The sequence below is a fragment of the Ostrea edulis genome, chromosome 6 (assembly GCF_947568905.1).
Source record: "Ostrea edulis chromosome 6, xbOstEdul1.1, whole genome shotgun sequence".
In the NCBI taxonomy this organism is placed as follows: Eukaryota; Metazoa; Mollusca; class Bivalvia; order Ostreida; family Ostreidae; genus Ostrea; species Ostrea edulis.
This window is the reverse complement of record NC_079169.1, coordinates 52,176,994-52,194,096: the sequence shown is the minus strand read 5'-3', so window position 1 is coordinate 52,194,096 and position 17,103 is coordinate 52,176,994. Positions and strand designations below refer to the sequence as shown.

General features: G+C 35.9%; 1 protein-coding gene across 2 annotated transcripts; it reads left to right on the top strand.

The window, feature by feature from the left end:
* The first annotated feature begins 4,175 nt into the window (after window positions 1–4,175).
* LOC125647673 (sorting nexin-4-like) lies at window positions 4,176–14,194 on the top strand. Of its 2 annotated transcripts, XM_048874443.2 has the most exons (14): window positions 4,176–4,664; window positions 5,256–5,362; window positions 6,056–6,194; window positions 6,647–6,724; window positions 6,863–6,934; window positions 7,214–7,261; window positions 8,370–8,498; window positions 9,852–9,979; window positions 10,256–10,345; window positions 10,810–10,900; window positions 11,920–12,077; window positions 12,475–12,589; window positions 13,194–13,257; window positions 13,447–13,573. In XM_048874443.2, exons 1-13 carry the CDS (start codon window positions 4,491–4,493, stop codon window positions 13,254–13,256), a joined length of 1,392 nt encoding a protein of 463 aa, XP_048730400.2. In that variant the 5' UTR covers window positions 4,176–4,490; the 3' UTR covers window position 13,257; window positions 13,447–13,573. The 2 variants fall into 2 exon arrangements, with proteins under 2 accessions (XP_048730400.2, XP_048730401.2); XM_048874444.2 differs by lacking the exon at window positions 13,194–13,257 and having other exon boundaries at window positions 4,181–4,664; window positions 13,447–14,194.
* Window positions 14,195–17,103: the final 2,909 nt, after the last annotated feature.

Here is a 17,103-nt window from a genome sequence, read left to right as displayed (position 1 = left end):
TGTCATAGCTATCTATAATTAGAGGTCGCATGATGTGGGTAGCATGTGACCTGTGTGTACACATTGTAGTCTGTGAGCAAATGAACTCTGGCGGAAGTTTGTAGCGGTCGTGTCACCCTTGGCTGGCGGCTGTGTCACCCATAGCTAGTGGCCGTGTCACTCTTGGCTAGTGAACGTGTTGTATGTGAAGTGATTGATCTGGACACTCGGAACAGTGACCCTAAATGTTTGTTGAGGCATGGCATTTGAGCAGCATCTTTTAGATTTCTTGTACTTTTAGTACTTTGATGCACAGTATGTCTGCCACATATCTGTTGAACTGGAAATACTATGTAGTATTGGTACAGCTGAAATTCATGTGAAGAACGGATAACAAAGTGGTTGCCATTACATGCAGTCTTTCTTTTAAAAAAAAAAGTCAAACTTGTTTTGTCGTTGATTATCAGTAGCCATGTACATATACTTGGATATGCAAAGTGAAATAACATACTAAAGATAAATTTGCAAATTTCCCAATGCATGATATATTCATTGTGAAGAAGTTGAAAATGTAAACAAAAACTTACCAATCCAGAAAAGGTGCATTTTTTGGCATCATGGACAGCTGCTGTGGTCAGTCATCTAAAAATTATTTTGTTTAAAACCAATCTGATTCTACCCGCCAGTACTCTGAAGTTGATAATAAAAAGATGCTAGAGTTCTTCATCAACAATATTTATGTAGTCTTTAGAGATCAAGCCTTCCAGTGGTGAGTCTAGAGGAGGGGGTGCAACCCCTCCTTTGCTTGAATATTTTTTAAAGTCATTTTTGCCATTTTGGGGTCTTTCTTGGGAGGAAAAGGTGGTTGCAATCCCCCTTTGAAAATTTTTAGGATCCGCCACTGTCCTCCACCAATTTGTTGGAAATTCCAATGGGCACAAGTTATGCACCTCTTATTAGCTGGCATTTTTTCTATTTTCATGAAGCAGACATTTTATTTTAAAGAACTTTTACATCATGAGAAGAAGACTTTGCTGTGGCCATCAATTCAACATTTAGATACATTGATGACGTTTTATTCAAATTAACACTATTCATTTTCATTCATATGTCCATATATTCCAGTGAACTCGAAAATGAATGAAACCACAGTCTGTTTCATATTTGAGGGTTTCAATAGACGTCGATGGCAACTTAGAAACAACTCAACTCTATGACAACTGGTTGACTTCCGCTTCTCCATTGTCAATTTCAATATTTATATGTAGTGTATCAATATTCCGTTACCACCTGCATATGTCTCCCGATTGATTCGATACGTGGGGACATGTTCTGTGTATTATCAATTTTTGTGAGTAGAGGCAGGATACAAACAAATAAGTTGATATAGGAAGTTTCAACAGTCTCAATTAAAGTCAGCGTTTTGTAAATTCTATGGTCGTTCTAATTCTATGGAAATTCTAATTTACCAACACAACCTGTCATCGGATGCTGTCTGTCATGTTTTATACCAATCGTTAGGTTGTTCTTTACACTCTGGTTTTGACTACGGATTACTCCGTTTATCTTATCAAGATGGAGGGTTCACGGCGGTGTGATCGGTCAACAGGGCATGCTTACTCCTCCTAGGCATAGGATTCTACCTCTGGTATTTCCATAATCCGAGATTCCTCTGACTCTTAACCCCGCTTTTATTTTGTGACTTCTGCGGGGGAGAGTCAGAGCGGACTCCATATTGAAAAGTGGGAATTCAGCGACACCAGCTGGTGTCGCTGCTTTACCTACCTCTTACAACTTATTTCGCGGACCCATCTTCCAAGACGCGAGGATTCAGTTATCGGAAGATTATTCTACAAATACATCATGATTAATACGATGCTATCGCCGTTTAAACGATGGAATTTTGTGTTTACATGTGCTGACGTCATGCGCAAAGAAATCAAATGGCGAGGCGGCGACCTAATTCAAGTGATGCTCCATTTGTCGGTGTTAGGGCCGTTTAAAACGGCGATAGCATCGTATTAATCATGATGTATTTGTAGAATAATCTTCCGATAACTGAATCCTCGCGTCTTGGAAGATGGGTCCGCGAAATAAAGTTGTAAGAGGTAGGTAAAGCAGCGACACCATCTGGTGTCGCTGAATTCCCACTTTTCAATATGGAGTCCGCTCTGACTCTCCCCCGCACATGTCAAATATAAAAGCGGGGGTAAGAGTCAGAGGAATCTTGGATTAGTATTTCCAGAGGTCCGTGTTTGCCCTGTCATCGATTTTGCATTTTAGAAAGGATTTACCTGTATTAAACTGACCACAGTTTGTTATTTTCAGCTTTTCGTGATTATAACACTCGGGGGGGGGGGGGGGGGGGGGGGGGGGGTATTTTGATATGTTTTGTTGGGGGGGGGGGGGGGGGGGGTCTGTGTTTGTATCTCATTTTTCTGTTATTTTAAACACCGTTCAGAATTTTCATACCTGATACGAAAGTCTATTAAAATCATAGGAAAGAATGTTTAAACAAAGAGGTAACTATTGTAATTACGAGATTATGTGTCATCGTGAGATAATTTAAAGTCGTTGTTCCGGATGATAGGAGATACCCGTAAGAATAAATTGTTACTTGTAATATTTGTCGTAATTACAGCGTAGGTCATTATTACAAAATAATACATGTATATCTCGTAATTACGATACGACCTTTGAAAAATCATACTGTAATAACGATAAGAAGTCGTTATTTTAAGCTGCTATTTTGAAATACAGCAGCTCAGACTCAAACCACAGCAGCTACTTATATGATACACGGAGTTTGCATGCTCGATGATTTTGAGATATAACTTTTAATTTGCACATCTAGATAAAAACCTTGGACTGGTCTTCTCTGGTGACACCCAAGGTCCACTAATACGCAGTACTATCAGTGATGTTAAAATTTCGCAGATAACGGACGTTTGAACCCACACTCCTGTTGACCCCCCCCCCCCCCTCCTTATTAACGTACGAAACAAAACTTATTAGATTTAAACATGTATTTGTTTAGCTGCATATTTTTAGCGCTCTGAGAAAATATTCATCTTTGATCTGTCCCAATATTTCCCCAGAGAGCTATATAGATCTGCAGCTAACATTTGCTGACACTCTAGAAACCACGATCATTCTTAACGGAGAAAGTATATTTTACAGCAGATGGGTGGCATTGTTCCCTTGTTATTGAGCTACAGTGTGATAATTCCAATGTTATTTATTACAAGTGTTTTGATTGGACAAAAATAAAGCTGAACAAGAGTTTATACATCAATAAATCCGAAAACGCGATGTATTCATACACGCCTGAAAACAAATAACATAGTGCAGGGAAACTATTCAAATTTTTGCAATTGTTAATGAAGTGAATGAATTGGAATTATAAGAATCAAACATTCTTTTTGAAGAATTTATCGATGTGTAAACTCCGGCCATGTTACTCACAAACTTAACATAAAAGTGCTTCACACTTTTATTCAGTTTTTGAGTAAAATGTCCGGAGTTTACACATCGATAAATTCTTCAAAAAGAATGTTTAATCCTATATTAAAATTGGCCTATTTGCACATAAGATGTAATATACATGTATTCAAATGTACAGTTTATCTGGTCCATTAGTATAGACACAACATTGGCAATATAACACAGGTCAATCATTACAATGCACTGAATGTACGCATGTCTTTTAACATCAAAGATATGGGGGAAATATTTAATTCCAGTTACTTGCAAAAAAGGACCCCCTTGTGTTGAAATTCACCACATATATAAGTGCAGAGTTAAAATTAAAATCAATCGAGGAGTATTGTAAGTTTAAAAAATTATACATTAAGACTGAACATCAGAGAGAGAGAGAGAGAGAGAGAGAGAGAGAGAGAGAGAGCGCATGTGTGTGGTGGCGGTGGTGGTGGGGTTATACTATTTCTTAATCGATAGTGAATTATAAATATTATTTTCCCTGTATATACAGTTAACATTCAAACTGTCATGTATATCTGTTAACGGTTGTCATTTTCAAATGAATGTAAAGTTCTATCAACTGTCAACCTTAAAAATGGAAACAACATATAAATGTCACCTGTCAACATCAACCTTAATCCATTAACAGAACTGTCAATCGCATACCTTATTGATACAGTACTAATGTATTATTTAGTATATTTGAAATGATATGCACATGTACAGACAATGGGTTCAGTTTGAAATTGCTAAAAAGAAAATGAATCCAATAGAAACAAAACGTAAAGGAAATTTATCAATCTTGATGGACAGAGATGTTTTTAAAAGATATATAAATGAAAAATCAATGACAATCATATACATCTTAAAAGTTTCTAAGAGAAAAGTTTTAAGTTACAGAAAAAAAAAATTCATATATCTCAATTGATCGTGAACAAAAAAAAACAAACAACCAAAAAAAAAAAAAAAAATGGAGCATATATAAAAACTTATAATATTCTTTTCAGTTGATCCTAAAGAGCTTCCGTACTATGAGAAAGGGGGCGTGTCCGATTTTAAATTCATTTATCGAACGACTTATCTTATATGCATCACTTCCGGTCATTATGGCTGACGACGATACAGTACCAAAATACTCACCGGATGGTTTATCTCACGATTCTGCAGAAGAAGATCCATTTGAAAATGCAAGAAAAGCCGGAAAGGTAAATCTTGGCCATTTTTTACATGTTTCTATTGCCCATAAGCTCGGAACCCTTTATCCCGTATCAAAGATACATCTCTGCATGCTGCATATATCTAATATATTAGGCAAGTTACTAAAGTATGTTTTTGTTAGCACAGTATCATTTAGATTGTAGAAGACGAAGTTCAATGTGTACACGTGTATTGTATTTTCAAGTTACAGGACAGGAGGACCTTTAAAAATTAGGTAGCCAACCAGAATGGCACACAAGTTTATTTACCTCAACCATTGGCACTAACAGGTGCTTCTGATGCAACCCCCCCCAACCCCCCCCACCCCCCCCCCCCCCTTTAAACTCCACAATAGATTAAACAAAAATTTCATTTTCATACATCTGGTACAATCGAAAAGCTGACAAAAATATTCACATTAAAAAGTCTATAAGTGCATAATTATCTTAAAAACGGAAGATGACTGAATACTGAGAAGGTGATTTTTGGGGGTTATTTCACCTCAACCATATCCAGAGAGAATTACTGGTGTGTAGCCTTTAAAGACACTAACATTTCACAAAAGCAAAACTCTGATGAGACTGGTTGTAATCTTGTAGAAAAACCTGCTCCAGTGGATGGAGATCAGTGTCGCTGAGCCAGAAAAGAGAGTGGTCACCTCCATGAAAGTCCAAGATACGTTTATTGTTTACCTGGTGGAAACAAGGTGAGAAGTTACCTATCATACGTTTATTGTTTACCTGGTGGAGACGAGGCGAGAAGTTACCTATCATACATTTATTGTTTACCTGGTGGAGACAAAGTGAGGAGTTACCTATCAAGTTTGTTGTTTCCAGGATGGGGCCAAAATTATTATAGTGATTATTTTCTTTTTCATTTGAAAGAATTCTTTAAGTTTGCTGATATGGTTTAAAAAAACAAAAAAAACAAAACTATATGCATGTTTAGGAAAAGCAGAAAAGGATGTACCAAAATTGTGAATTTCGCATCTCCAAGGTTTTGACTCTAGGACGAGTTCAAATTAGTTATATCATGTTAATGTATATGTATTATGTTATGTTAAGTCTTTCATCAGTATAGACACTATCAGGGGGTTTAAGTTTTTTATAAGAAAATATCTTGTTTTATACTGTTATTGCGTCTTAAAATTTAGCTTAGATATGCAGAATAGGACATTTTTTCTAGATTTTATAGCCCTTGGAGCTAGTGATATCTTTAACTAGTACTTAGGTGACTGATAAGGCCTGTGGACCTCTTGTATTTATATCTGTATAATTGTAATGCTGTTGTGGGTTGTTTGATTGTTTTTAATTTGATAATTCTTGAATGTATACCAACACGGTGATGTCATTAGAATTGATCTGTATTGAATTGAAAAAGACAATTTGTCATTTTCCAGAATAACAGACAAGAATATTAAGTACAATGGAGATGGCACGTCCTCCCTGTGGAGGAGGTACAGCGAGTTTGAGCTGCTACAGAATTATCTTTCCATTACGTACCCCTACACCGTAGTCCCGCCTCTACCGGAGAAAAAGGTACAAGAATATTGTGTGATCATAATCATGAATAATCGATTTACTGTAGTCCCGCCTAGCTCTACCAGAGAAAAAGGTACAAGAATACTGTGTTATCATAATCATGAATAATCAATTGACTGTAGTCCCGCCTAGCTCTACCAGAGAAAAAGGTACAAAAATACTGTGTTATCATAATCATGAATAATCAATTGACTGTAGTCACACCTCGCTCTACCAGAGAAAAAGGTACAAGAATATCATGTAATCATGAATTACCCCTACACCGTAGTCCTGCCTTGACCAGAGAAAAAGCTATGAGAATATTGTGTAATCATAATCATAAATTATCACTACACTGGAGTCCCGTCTCTACTGGAGAAAAAGGTACGGGAATATTTTGTGATCATGACTTATCACTGGCAGGTCTTTTTGTTGTGTTTTGAGGTTCACTGCGTTCATCTGTTTTGTAGGCATCCTACATCTGGCAGAACAGCCCCACCGACAAGTTTGATTTGGAATTTATTGAGAGAAGACGGGCTGCCTTAGAGGTAAAATGAAATCTTATCTGAGAAACGGAAATTAAAAAGACTGTTCAATTATGAATGGAAATTTGTTTTATGAATTCCAAAACCAGATTTAATTGAGGTGGAAAAGTTTGATATTTTTCAAATGAACATTTTTTTCAGATTTTTATGTTGAGAGTGGCTGCTCATCCTATCCTTTCTCAAGACAGAATCTTTGTTGGATTTATGCGACAGGTAAGTTGATATTAGGATAATACTGTCAAATTTTTCATTTTCATAGCAGGTTTAAGTTTCGTTGTTTTTGTTGCATAACAAATTCTCCACTATCGTTAGAAATTAAGTCCTCAACAACATGAATTATCTTCTGCAAAGCATGAAATTGAACCTCACTACAACAAAGGATTCTGCAGTATCAGATAACAGCAAATTTTCAAAATAAATGTTTTCCCTTCTTTTTGCTCATCATCCCATGAAATTGTAAGACCACTGATTAGACCTACTTAATGTTAACAGGAAGATGGCTGGAAGGATTCTGTATATGCTACCGACTTCCAGAGCAAGGTGAGAATCAGCCATTCGTGTAACCTAACTTGTGACTGTGACCAGAGTTTTGACCTGGCTTGGATTTCTTGAAAAAATCTCAATCTTAAGTTTGAGTTTTCCTTTATTTTGAGTAAAATCTCAGACTAAGTCCATGTTTTGACTTACGTTTTTTTCTTTCTTCAAGAAATCCAGACCAGTTGTTAGTGTGTCAAAACAGGTGTGCAGGTTCTAAAGTTTCAGTACTTAGGTGTACAGGTTTTAAAGTTTCAGTACATACATGTAGGTGTACATGTTTTAAAGTTTCAGTACACAGGTGTACAGGTTTTAAAGTTTCAGTACACAGGTGTACAGGTTTTAATGTTTCAGTATATACATGTAGGTGTACAGGTTTTAAAGTTTTAGTACTTAAGTGTACATGTTTTAATGTTTCAGTACACAGGTGTACATGTTTTAATGTTTCAGTACACAGGTGTACAGGTTTTAATGTTTCAGTACACAGGTGTACAGGTTTTAAAGTTTCAGTACTTAGGTGTACAGGTTTTAAAGTTTCAGTACTTAGGTGTATAGGTTTTAAAGTTTTAGTAAATAGGTTGTAGGTTTTAAAGTTTTAGTAAATAGGTGTAGGTTTTAAAGTTTTAGTACTTGGGTGTACAGGTTTTAAAGTTTCAGTACAAGTGACCAGATTTGGCTATTGAGACATATGATGAAACAAGCCTACTTGTAATATTTTCTATATCCAGTTTTTTATCTGCGTTAACCTGAAGTATTGTTGAATACTTGTATCTTGTATGTATAAGTCAGCACAATCTAATTAAGTTTAGATTCTTTAGTTCACTCATTTAGTTCACTTCACAAGTAATGCACAAAGAAAAGGGAGTGGACCAAAGGATGTGATTTTCATTAGATTAGCAGGGATATGTATGTACTTGTTTCCCCAACATGCTGCATCCACACGCAGTTTGCAGTCTCTGTAACCTGTAGTTAATGTTGTAAACTTTCTTTCTTTTTTGAATTTCCTTCTTTATAAAATGTCTTACTGTTATGCCCTCTGGGCCCAAAATTGGAATAAACTTATCTTATCTTATCTATAAGTTGTACTTGTATTTGATTTGAATGTTTGTTTCAGGCGGAGTCTCGATTAAAGGCCCTGAATGCATCGTTCCGACTCCAGAATCCAGACAGACAATACGAAGAATTAAAGAATTACTGTACTGAGCTAGAGAGTAACATCGCTAATCTTTTAAAAATTCGTGCTGTGAGTTTCTCTTTATGAAAATTTTCTCATGTAACAGGCCCCTATTTTATCATATGTATATATCATGACAAAAGTTTCTCTTTGTGCTCAGATTGTATATATAGAGAATCTTGAACGAATGCTTATGGCATATGAACTTTATGATATGAGTTATTGGATTTAATATTTCATGAGCCTTGGCGAGGAAAATATTCAAATCCAGTAACGAATTTCATATGTCATTAGCACGAGACTCTGTATAAAATTCTATTTATCACACAACTATCATTAAATGCACATTTTAATATTTACTGTCGATTTCACAACCTGAATTTCACAGAAATTGTTTGCTTTCAATTCGATTGTGACGTCATTGCTACGTTTGAAGAAACTTGAAATTATATTTTCACTTCATTAAAGACACAAAATCCTCTTGGAACAACCTTGTTGACAAAACAAGGTCTTTTACCATCAATGTTGACAATTTCAAAGGATGACATGTTGTTTTGTTTATGTGGCGCATGAATGATTGACCTATCTAATGTGCATAATTATGAACCTGTGCTACAAGTTCATATCGTTTTTCCGAACCCATGTTATGAACCTGGGAAAAGTGCTGTTGTGTGATAATGAAAAATAGATACCGTATAAGCAGAAATTTTAGCAGGGCTTTAATTTTGGCATTATTAGCAAGAGTGATGAGATTGCTAAAATTGAATATTGCTAACAATTTATTCCATATTATGAGAGGTAATAATTACCTTTCCTGGAATTATAAAGATGCTAAAATTAGCTCTTGCTAAATGTATGTACATGTATACTCATTCTTATGGAAAAATTGCTAAATTTGTGTTTCCCTAAAAATTTTAGCTCTCCTAGCTGCAGATCTGTAGCTGTCTAGGAAATATAGGACAGACCAATATTGATATGTTCCAATGTTTTCCCAGAGAGCTACAGATCTGCAGCTAGGGTTTCCCAATCTTCTCTTAAGGAAGAATAACACACCAGAAAAATTGGTCATATGGATGGAGGATATGCACAATAATATTTTGAAATTGAAAACTTTCAAATTGATCTTATTTAGTTAATAAACACAGTTTTAGTAGAGAGTAATATGGGGGAAAAAACCTTGCTAGACTCGACTGCATGAACTGATCAACACGGTAACCTACTGAACTTCCCAGATTGGCGATTAGATTTTTAAAAGGAGTGTATATGTATTGCTGATATTTCTATTTTCATTAAATTTTCCAAAAGGAAGTCTGCCATTATGATGATGTGTTACTCCTCCTTAAATTAAGTTCACAATACAAACTACTTTTTTTCCAGATTGATGAATTTTGTGTAAACTTTAAAGAGCCTTTTTTCTTTCAGAAAATGGCTGACAAACTATATGGAATTCACAAAATCCATGCAAACTACAGCCGAGTGTTTGGGGAGTGGAGTGGGATAGAGAAAGAAATGAACGAACCGTTACAGAGTGCTGCACACTACATGAATGTGTAAGGGCCACACTTTTTGATAATAATAGACAATGTGAAATCTCTACAGGTGCTACCAGTATATGTATAAATACATTCAAAGATATAGTGAACATGAAAGAACATTCTTCTCATTAAGAGCATGAGTATTCTTAATAAATGCAATGTGGGTATTCAAACTAATGACATGGTTACCAATGTGATCATGTGAATATTTTGCATATGTTAATTACGTTTTGTCGCATCTCTGTGAAATATGTTAGTGTTGATAGTAATGTTTTTATGTTAATGTTACAGGTACTGTCAGAGTGTTGATAGTATATTGGAAGAGGAGGAGCAATATGCTGACCAGTTGAAGGAGTACCTGGCTTTTGCTGAGTCTCTCAGGTCAGTGTTTAGAATTTGCTGAGTCTCTCAGGTCAGTAACTAGAATTTATTAAGTCTCTCATGTCAGTATTTAGTATTTTCTGAGTCTCTCATGTCAGTATTTATTATTTTCTGAGTCTCTCAGGTCAGTATTTAGTATTTTCTGAGTCTCTCAGGTCAGTATTTAGTATTTTCTGAGTCTCTCAGGTCAGTATTTAGTATTTTCTGAGTCTCTTAGGTCAGTATTATTAATTTGTCGAGTCTCTCAGGTTAGTGTTTAGAATTTGTCGAGTCTCTCAGGTCAGTTACTAGAATTTGTCAAGGCTCTCAGGTCAATGTCAAGAATTTGCCGAGTTTCTTCTTAACTTCTTTGATGTAATGAAGTTTAGATAAAATTATGATGTCACACAGGATGTTGCACCTAATTTTCTCTTCAGAATGTTTTTATTAGATATTGACTTGAGAATGCTGGATTTTTCTGACAGGTCGGTGTGTAGGAAGTATGAATGTCTACAGTATGATATGGAACGAGCAGAAGACAACCTCACCTACAAAAAGAATCAGAAGGAAATGCTGGTCAGTTATCTCCCCTGAGCCACAGTTATCTCCCCTGGACCACAGTTATCTCCCCTGGGCCAGTTATCTCTCCAGGGTCACAAATTCACACTACTCATGACTTAAGATCATGCGCGACATTTCTACCATTTTTATGCCCCTGAGATCAAAGATCGGGGGGGGGGGGGCACATATTGTTTTTGTCCTGTCTGTTATTCCGTCATTCTGACTGAAACTTTTAACCATGCTAATAACTTTTGAACAGTAAGTGCTAGTCTAGAGCTTTGATGTTTCACATGAGTATTCCTTGTGACAAGACCTTTCCATAAGTACTAAACCTTTTGACCTTGGCATTTGACCTACTTTTAAAAAAAATTGACATTGGTCATAACTTCTAAATGGTAAATATTAGAGCTTTCATATTGCACATGAGCATTTCTTGTGACAAGATCTTTCTACTGGTACCAAAATATTTGTCCTTGTGACCTTGGGCATCTTTGGAATTGGCCATTATTGGGGGCATTTGTAAAGTTTCACAAACACATCTTGTTTGTTTCTAAAACTGATTTTTCATCTCAATATGAAGAGTTCTTGTATGATTTCAGAAATAGGTTGAAATGTTATACTGTAGTAGTATTACATACATTGTATATTGGCCTGGTTAAATCATTAGATAGATCACCTAACTAGTAGTGCATGGGTTTCTGATGGATCCAGGATTTCTCTCCCCTTCTTTGCAAATGATGTCCATACATACACAGCCTTTTGTAATATACATCAAAGTTTACTTCACATTTTTACTTGCCACAACCAGGAACTATCAAAATATGTCAACTTTAAAACAAATCAAGTAATATACCCCAAGATTTTTTTTGGTAGAAACAAGATAGGATGCAAGTGAATTGTACCTAAAATGTCACAAAAAATTCGCGTATGACCTTAAACTGCCACAGTGTATGGCAACATTTCCTGATATGTGATTTTGTTTTTTATTTGGGATGTGTTTATCCATTAATGGGTATGAATTTCATTTCCACTAGGAGCAAGGGAAGACTGGAGGCACGTTCTCGCTGAGTGGGATGAAGACCAAGATTTTTGGCAGTGACACTCCTGAGCAACGTGACCAGAAAATCAAACAGCTAGAGGAACAGATTGAGCAGACACAAGTGGAGCTTCGAACGGTGACTGAGGAACTCCAGTGAGTATCATTTTATATTTTATTCACTTCACTCAACCACATTTAGGGATAGATTTCAGATTCTAACCACATTTTGAAACAAACTTGTTCTGTAAAACATGCTTAGAATGAATTCATGCTTATCACAAAGTAATATTTATTCCCCTTTGAGAGAAAAATAACAAAAATTTTATTGGATGTAATAAAGTTTGGTTATAATGAATTTTTTTGTTGGCCCTGGAGTTCGATATAACCGTGTTTTACTGTACATAACTTCTCATGAATGACCATGGATTTCGTGTATTAGTCTTACAGTGTATATTCAAAGTAATAATAAAATTATTAAATATACATTACCTAATGATTTTCTCATATAATTGTAATTGCATCATCAAGTTACATCATCTTATCATTGCAGAAAATTTGTGGACGCCTCGATGAGGGACATCGACAGGTTCAAGAGGCAGAAAGTTAAAGATTTAAAAGAAATTTTTACGAATTACGCTGTGATGCAGATAAAACAATGTAAAAGGGTTAGTGGATTCCACCACACATCTACTTTTGATACAAAAAACATAAATGTCTCTCACAGCAACTGTATCATGACTGAAAAGGTTAAGAGCGCATGTAGCGTCTACAAGTAAGAACGTGCCTATAATCCTTATGTACCACGTTATGCAGTAATATTGATTGATTGTATATTGTTTAACGTCCCCCCCACCCCCCGAGAATTTTTCACTCACATGGAAACGTCACCATTGCCGGTGAAGTGCTGCAAAATCTAGGCCTATGCTCAGCGCTTACAGCCATTGAGCAGGGATCTTTATCATGATATGCCTGCTGTGACACGAGACCTCATTTTTTGCTGTCTCATCCAAAGGACCACCCCCATTTAGTCGCCTCTTACAAGCAAGGGGTACTGGGGACCCATGTCCCCATGGGTGTTATGCAGTAATAAATAGTAAATGAAATAAACATAAATAAAAGTGTCCTCACTTAACCTCTAGTGGGCTGGAGGACTGTGAAGTCGGGTGTTAGTGGTGTACAGTTAAAATGGACTGAAATAAGATAACCCCCAAAGTAAAGTCTGTTTTACAGCCAATTTTACATGACAGCACATTTTAAATCATATTTCAGACTTGCATATTCAGCAGAAGAAGAAAATATAAATACATACACTTGAAATGGAACCTTGATTAGGGTAGAAACTTGATGCAATTCATACTAGAAATGTTCCTTTGATCGTAAATAACTTTCAAATCATTTTTTGTCAGTTGATAAAATCCCTACATTTTTTTTTTGGAGGGGGAGGGAGGTGTTATGTTTTTTTTGTTGAAATTTTTTTATTCCAATTTAGAAAAAATAAAAAACCTGTTTAATTTTTCTGTAGGGAATAGCTGTGTGGACCAGTGCCAAGGATTGCTATACTAAGATGTAAGGCTGGGAGACGGTTATTCATCATCAGATGTATGACCGCAAGAAAGTTATCCATCATTAGATGAAGGTTGTGAGACGACACAGGGCACATGTGCAATACTGGACCAATTAGACAATGTAGACTGTCAATGTGCAATATACACCAGGCTTTTACTCATCAAGCTGCAAGGCTGAATTTTTATTCTCGATATGTAAAATGGACTTTTATTTGTTATTGAGCAGATCAAAAAACACATGCTGGTCATATTAAGATACTCATTCTCACGGGGGCATTAAATCCAAGTTAACCTGGTTGTTCTGCTGTTTGCCGTCTTGAAATGCATTTGTTTTTTAAGGCAATACATTTAACAAGAATGTTAAATTCGTTTTTATTTGTGAACTGAACTTTTTCATTAGTGGGCTTTGTTAGCGATCCGTTACTTCATTGTGTCGCCATTAACAGAGAATGCACAAGGAAGCCTCTGATCTCTCTGAAGTCCAGACAATATTTGTAATTAGAAGAAGAATCCTCACTGTATCCAAGGCATTGTTGTCGCTTGGTCTCTGTTTTATGTTAGTAACACCCGCTCTGCTGATAACTATTCCAATAGAATACTTATTGTTCAAATTGTGAATTCACCGAACCATTTTCTTGTTAGATGTGGTTTTTGTTCATGAATTACGTGAATTGTAAACAAAGAAATAAATTAGTGATTGTTGTTGATAATTGTTTTCTCATTTTAAGATCAGTCGTTTCCATATTTAAACAACAGTGGTGCAGAATGTTATTGTTTCATGTATTCACACATCTAAATAGAGAAACGTTTGTAATGTGGAGGAAAACCAATGAGCCCACACAACTGTGAAAAGTTCCACATTTGAGCCCCCCTCCCTCCCCCCCCCCCCCCCCCCCCCCCCCTCCCACCTTGTACCAAGACCGACAAATAATCAGGAGGATCGATGAATTTGAAACGTAGTCTTTCTGTTATGCCTGTAAAACATCACATTGGTTTATGAAAAAACAAGACCTTCAGCATAATAGGCCAGGTAAAAAGGTAAAATTTAAAAATAGACAAGCACATGTAGATAAATAGAAATGACTTCCTTATTATTAGAAAATTGTTTTATGAATGAGTTAAGAGGCCTATATCTTAAGATGCCCACTTTGTACCTGATGAAGTTATAGATGAAGAGTCTGATGTTACAAAATTAGAGAATGCAATTGAGGATGATGACACCGATTCTTTTGTAGCAGACAGTATATAGGGAACTTCTGCTTTGCTAGTCAGCTAGCTTTTCTGGTGATGTGGTAGAGCCTCTTCTTGATCACGTAAGTTAAGCAATGGTGAGCATGTTCAGACCGCTACACGTTGTGGTGGCAGCATAGTGACTCTGGTGTTTGATGGGAGACCTGCTTCAGGTAGAGTCTCTTCGGAGCTCGGGGGACTTTGTGTTCATGCATGGACGTGATTTCTCCCATTGACGACTGTGGTTGTTGTCTTGAACTGTCCATTTCCCTGAAAATGCATGCATTATTTCCCCTATCTGAGGGCTACTCGCTCATTAACATTCATCAATATTTGTAACCAATCATATTATTCAGAAGGCAGACATTCCAAGAATTGTGAAATCTGGTGTAATGTTATTGGCAAACGTCATTATAGATCGACTGTAAAAATGGCAGAAGGAGGTTTGGGATCGCCACTGAAATGGAACTACATTCAAGTATTGACAATAAATCAAGTGTTAACATTTAAGCAGTGATAAAAAAGGCGACGAAAAATTTACATGGAACTTATCTGAGGGAGCAGAATTCAGTACTTGTGAAGAATTTTGCCAGTGCTAGAATAATGTGATAAATAATTTCTGTAGATTGTTTCCATTTAATAAATAGTTACAGAATGGATAATTTGCAAGATAGCAAATTTATGCCCAAAAAGCATATTTCCATGTGGTGGTGAAACTGCTCTTTTTTTTTCAAGAGGGACCATATAAATTTGCTATTACTGAATTGCCTATTCTAGAATTAACATGTTTTATAATTGAATGAATTTCTAATTCTACAAGTGCACATACTTATTTACATTTTTGGTAGTAAATTAAGTTAATACAAATTATTATCCGTGACAGATGTGATGTCGCACCTGAATTTGGTATTTAATACATGTATTTGTAAATGGATACTAGGTCACAACTGAGTTAAAAGTACATGTAATCCCCACAGGGGCTAAGCCCGTTTTGGGCCCGAACTCTGTGACAGGCTTAGCCCCTGTGGTAACCCCAAGGATTTAGTAGAAACCTCAGTTACCCTGTACATAAAACAATAACATATCAAAATATACCATTTAAATAAAGTCACGATATCTTCTTCAGTCTCTCATCCCCCCCCCCCCCCCCAACACAAATCTGTGCCACACCTCCAATGTGTTGCAGTCACCATCGGTTACAAGCTCAGTCTGTAATGTCTGTGTTGCATACCAAATATCTGCAACATCCCAAACATCTGTGTTGCATCCCATTGGCAAATGTTGCATCCCAAATATCTGTGTTGCATCCTAAATATCTGTTGCTTCCAAATATACACCTGTTACACACCAAATAGCTGTGTTGCATATGAAATATCTGTGTTACATACCAAATATCTGTTGGATCCTAAATATCTGTTCCATACCAAATATCTGTTGCATACCAAAAACCTGTTTTCATCCCAATATCTGTGTTGCATCCAAAATATCTGTGTTGTATACCAAATATCTGTGTTGTATACCAAATATCTGTGTTGCATCCCAAATATCTGTATTACATACCAAATATCTGTTGCATACTAAATATCTGACACATATATGTGTTACACACCAATTATCTGTATTACATACCAAATATCTGTGTTGCATACCAAATATATCTGTGTTGCATATCAAATATATCTGTGCTGCATACCAAATATTTGTTACATACCAAATATATGTTACATACCAAATATGTGTTGCATACCAAATATCTGTTGCATACCAAATATATGTGTTGCATTCCATAATATCTGTAACATACCAAATATATCTGTGTTACATACCAAATATGTGTTGCATACCAAACATCTGTGTTGCATACCAAATATATCTGTGTTGCATACCAACTATATGTTACATACCAAATATGTGTTGCATACCAAATATATGTATTGCATCCCAAATATCTGTTATATACCAAATATGTGTTGCATCCCAAATATCTGTTGCATACCAATATCTGTGTTGCAATCCAAATATATCTGTGTTGCATACCAAATATATCTGTGTTGCATACCAAATATCTGTTGCATACCAAATATCTGTGTTACATCCCAAATATCTGTGTTGCATAACAAATATCTGTGTTATATACCAAATAGCTGTTGCATACTAAATATATGTGTTGCATCCCAATTATATATATATATATATATATATATATATATATATCTGAGTTGCACACCAAATGTCCTAGTTACCTACCAAATATCTGTGTTGCATCCCAAATATCTATGTTAGATACCAAATATCCGTGTAACACCTCAAATATCTGTGTAACACACCAAATATCGTGTTACATACCAAATATCTGTTACATACCAAATATCTGTGTTACATAC